Source organism: Xenopus laevis, chromosome 9_10L, assembly GCF_017654675.1.
Source record: "Xenopus laevis strain J_2021 chromosome 9_10L, Xenopus_laevis_v10.1, whole genome shotgun sequence".
Taxonomy (NCBI): Eukaryota; Metazoa; Chordata; class Amphibia; order Anura; family Pipidae; genus Xenopus; species Xenopus laevis.
Window position 1 is genome coordinate 74,823,025 of NC_054387.1, and position 3,925 is coordinate 74,826,949.

The 3,925-nt window shown below is 38.1% G+C and overlaps 1 protein-coding gene across 3 annotated transcripts in view; it reads left to right on the forward strand.

Moving 5' to 3' along the window:
• Positions 1 to 2,039, forward strand: part of LOC108701361 (ceramide synthase 6-like) — an 83,628-nt gene extending 81,589 nt beyond the window's left edge. For all 3 annotated transcript variants that reach the window (XM_041576109.1, XM_018235879.2, XM_041576110.1), the window contains one exon: positions 249 to 2,039. In XM_041576109.1, coding sequence (XP_041432043.1) covers positions 249 to 404 — 156 coding nt within the window. In that variant the 3' untranslated portion in view covers positions 405 to 2,039. The remainder of the gene's footprint in view (positions 1 to 248) is intronic.
• The last annotated feature ends 1,886 nt before the right edge of the window (positions 2,040 to 3,925 follow it).

Here is a 3,925-nt window from a genome sequence, read left to right on the forward strand (position 1 = left end):
CAATGTACTAGAGCTAACTGTCTTTTCAAATAACTGACTCTGGCAGAAAGCTGCATAGAGAGAGGTTGCTGAGAGGAAGTTGCTAAAGAGTAACTTGATTATTTCAGAAAGAGTACACCATTTTAATTGATTATATATTTTCATGAGATGAAGCTTATATTAAATCATCATTTTCAACATAGTCTTCCTTTAGTAAATGAGCCTCAACATATTTATAAAACTTCAAACTGAATTTGTATCTGTTACAGGTATCAAAGGATGACCGTAGTGATATTGAGTCCAGCTCAGATGAAGAAGACTCAGTAAGCTGGACCAAACACTCCCAGAATCCTTCTTCCAATGGCATCAGTTCTAATGGAATGAATGGATATCTTATGGGTGCAGCAGTTTCAGAGGAGCACTAGCTCACTAACTGGGCCCTACTACAGAACAATAAACTCTTCGCAACCAGATACGCTCCTTCATAGATCTCCGCATCACAAAATAAATCTAGGAATAAAAATGCATACAACTAGTGCACTGCCGGGTTTTGTTTTCTTTTGTTTGGGTTTTTTTTTTTGTGAATGATGATGGAATATCTGTCAATATGTGTAGGCATGTGTATTGTTCCAGCAACTGGCACTATAGGATAAGTATTTTCATAAGTCTGGATGTTATTTATTTTTATATTCGTTTCGGGAAAAAAAGTTGTTAAAAAAAAGAAAAATGCATATTTTTACTTCTTTTTATGTTTTTTGCTGATTGTAAAGTTGAAATGATAGGTTTGCATTTTATCTTACAGTATTTACAAGCCTTTGTCTGATGTGTTAGTTTAAAGGGGAAACGAGCTTCAGGTGTACATTAATGCACATAAAGGAAAAATGGGAAAGATGGATGAAGATAAAGCTGAGAATTAATGTATTGATGATAATTGAAGGAGGGGGATATAAACAATAACTAGCAAACAGTGGGGGACCTCTCAGCTCTGTATGTGAGTACCAGAGTGGCTTGCTCCTTGTTGGCTAGGCTGGAGTTTGAGTATGTAGCTTATTCAGTTTTTTTGTGGCATCATCTGGACCCAGAAATGACCTTTTTGTGTGTGCTCTGAGAACAAAGAACTTCCACTTGAGGCCTTTATTACAGTACATTCTCAAGTGTCATTTTAAGAGGACATATACCGATCCTAATGCTTATTCATTTGCTCCTCCATCATCCATGTGTATAAACATATCAAGGATTGTTTTTAGTCATGTCAAAGTTAAAGGTGAACTAACTCCCCTAAAAAAAAGCCCCCATCCACTTCCTGCTTCCTCTCTGCATAGTCCATTACTTGAAAAAAGTGTTCCTGGATGTAACACTGACTTATACATGCAGAGTAGCGCAGCAGAGCTCATGGGCACCATCTTTTGTATCTTCAGATTTCTTCACTAAGGGACCACTGACACTGAGCTTTTGCACACATCTGCATTTGGAGTGCATACTGAGCATGTAAATTTCCGAAGGGAAAGAAGAGGATCCAAAGACACAGAACATGGCACTCATGAGCTCCGCTATGCTACTCTACATGGATTAGTCAGCATGACAATAAGGGACACTTTTTCAAGTAATGGATTATGCAGGGAGGGGGCGGTAATAGATGGGGGTTTTCTTTTTTTTTTGGGTGGTGGGGTTTAGTTTTCCTTTAAGCAGATAATTGCATTAGCATAGTAATAATATGGGTCTACTTATAAAGCTCTGTCATTACAGATCCCACTGAAATTAAATGAAAGTTAGATTTTGCATTGCAGTCATTTATTTTAGATGTCATGCTGGGAAGGAACAAGTATGCCCAGACTTGTCCTCAAAAAAACTTTATTTCTGGTGCAAGGCACTAGTATTTTATATATTTTTCCTGATTTCGCTGCAGTATTCGAACATAATATTTCCTTGATGCTTAAAAATCATTACCATTGAAGCTCCAAAGCAGATTGTGTGGCAGTAAATTTTGTTTTTCAAACAATCCATTTAATTTTGTCAAAGTACGCGTATTAATATATGCAATAAATATACGATATCCGCTGCTTGCTTGTTGTAGCTTTATTCATTGCATTTGACCCAAAGACATTAACTGTACCACATTGTCCTTTATTTGATTCTCAAACGGTAGTGGCAGTGCATCGGTGAGGACCCTCTGGACTGTGGATGTTGTCCTTACCCTTTGTCGCCCCAGGGGTTTGTTCAATTGTGTATTATTTAACCATGTTTTTTGTTCATAACTTATTTTGACATTGCTTTATTGCCCAGTCATCTACTTGATTTGGAATCTTGTGAAATTGATAGATTTCTCACCCATTTTTTGGGTGGGCTTGAGTGCTCTGTACTGGACCAGCATATTTTGAAGGAGGAGCAGGCTTACTGTTTCATTTACAAGGGCTTTTAGGACAATGATGTGCGTTGCTACATGTTGCCCTGGATTTGTCACAGCTACAAAATGCCAGAAAATGCCCTACCATAGACAATGCTGAGAACTGTCTTTGCTAAAACACTCAAATTGCATAAGTGCTCAAGAATGCATACATAGGCATCTTATGCAGTAGTTGTTGCACTGTTTGTCATTGTTAATCACAGGCACTGTTGGTTTATCAATAACAAAGGGCAGTACATTGGCTCTGCTCATATGCACATTCTATCACTGAATTTTTTTGCATCATATGCATAGTTTTATATTTTCATAGAAAAGGACAGGGATGCCCAGTGTAACACAAAGCAGGTCTTGGTCTGTGTTTTATTTACAGTATAGGTTTTTTTTTCACAAAAATTGCACTTTTTAAAACTCAATACAGCATATGCAAACAGTCAGGTCCACCTGAAAACATTTTTTTTCCAATGCACCTCAGCCATAGTGAAAAGCAAACCAATACAGTAGATATTTCATTTACAGTCTTCTGTGTTTTTGTCTCAGTTTTCTAAGCTGCACTACTTCTTTCCTACTTTATGGACAGTGAGCTAACTCCAAGCCCTATCCCGTTATACAGGTAGTGACGCACAACCCGTATTGGCTTTTAAGCCAAAGTGAACACAGCCCCTATCTCCTCTGTCTCAGAGCTTTCTGGGAGACACATGCCTTTCTTCTAGGGTTACTGTGCCACACCTGGGCCATTGCATCTGTATGGGACACATGAGTACATGCATTTGTTCCAATAGCCTGGCATTACTTATTTATTGTGTCATTTTATTGTTGTTTATTGTATCTCAGTCAAATGACGAGCTGCAGATTGTGAGTTGGCAACTGAATGCCTAAATTGTTTGCTGTTTTATTGGTGTGTGCCATTATATTGATGATACCAATAAGTCATAATGGTGGCTGCATAAAATGGACAATGCAGGTGAATATCTTGCGTTTTACCTCACTAATATGACCATGCCCAGCTCCTGTGGGAATGTATGTTGGCATACAAAGTCCATTCAAGATTAGAAAGGCTTATCAGGATGGAGCCACATGCCACAACCCATTTTTCCCACTGCCCTCCAACTGTCCCCAGGAGTTTAAAGCATTCCTTGAAAAAAAGGTCAGTCTCAATTGAGAAATGTAAACAAATCTCAGTCATATTCTTAAAGGAATATTTTTAGGTGCAATTTGAAAATTATTATTTTATGAATCTAATTAGTCATTTTTGGCACATATCCAAAGGTGTTTTTCCTCCTGACTTGCATGCTTCCTTTTAAGAGAAGTCTGTGCATGGACAAGTCGGTCATTAAACTTGGCATATTCTCAGTCATGAGAAGGAATCAAGTTCTTGCCATGTATGAGTTGGCATCTGTTCCATAAGTTTATAAGTCACTGTTCACTGCACAAAACACACAGACACTGCTTAGACCTTAGAGCGGCTGCCAGATATCCCAGGGTAAAAGATCAGCGCTAATGGAAGTTACACAATACCTTTGTACTGAAATATTTTTATTGAGC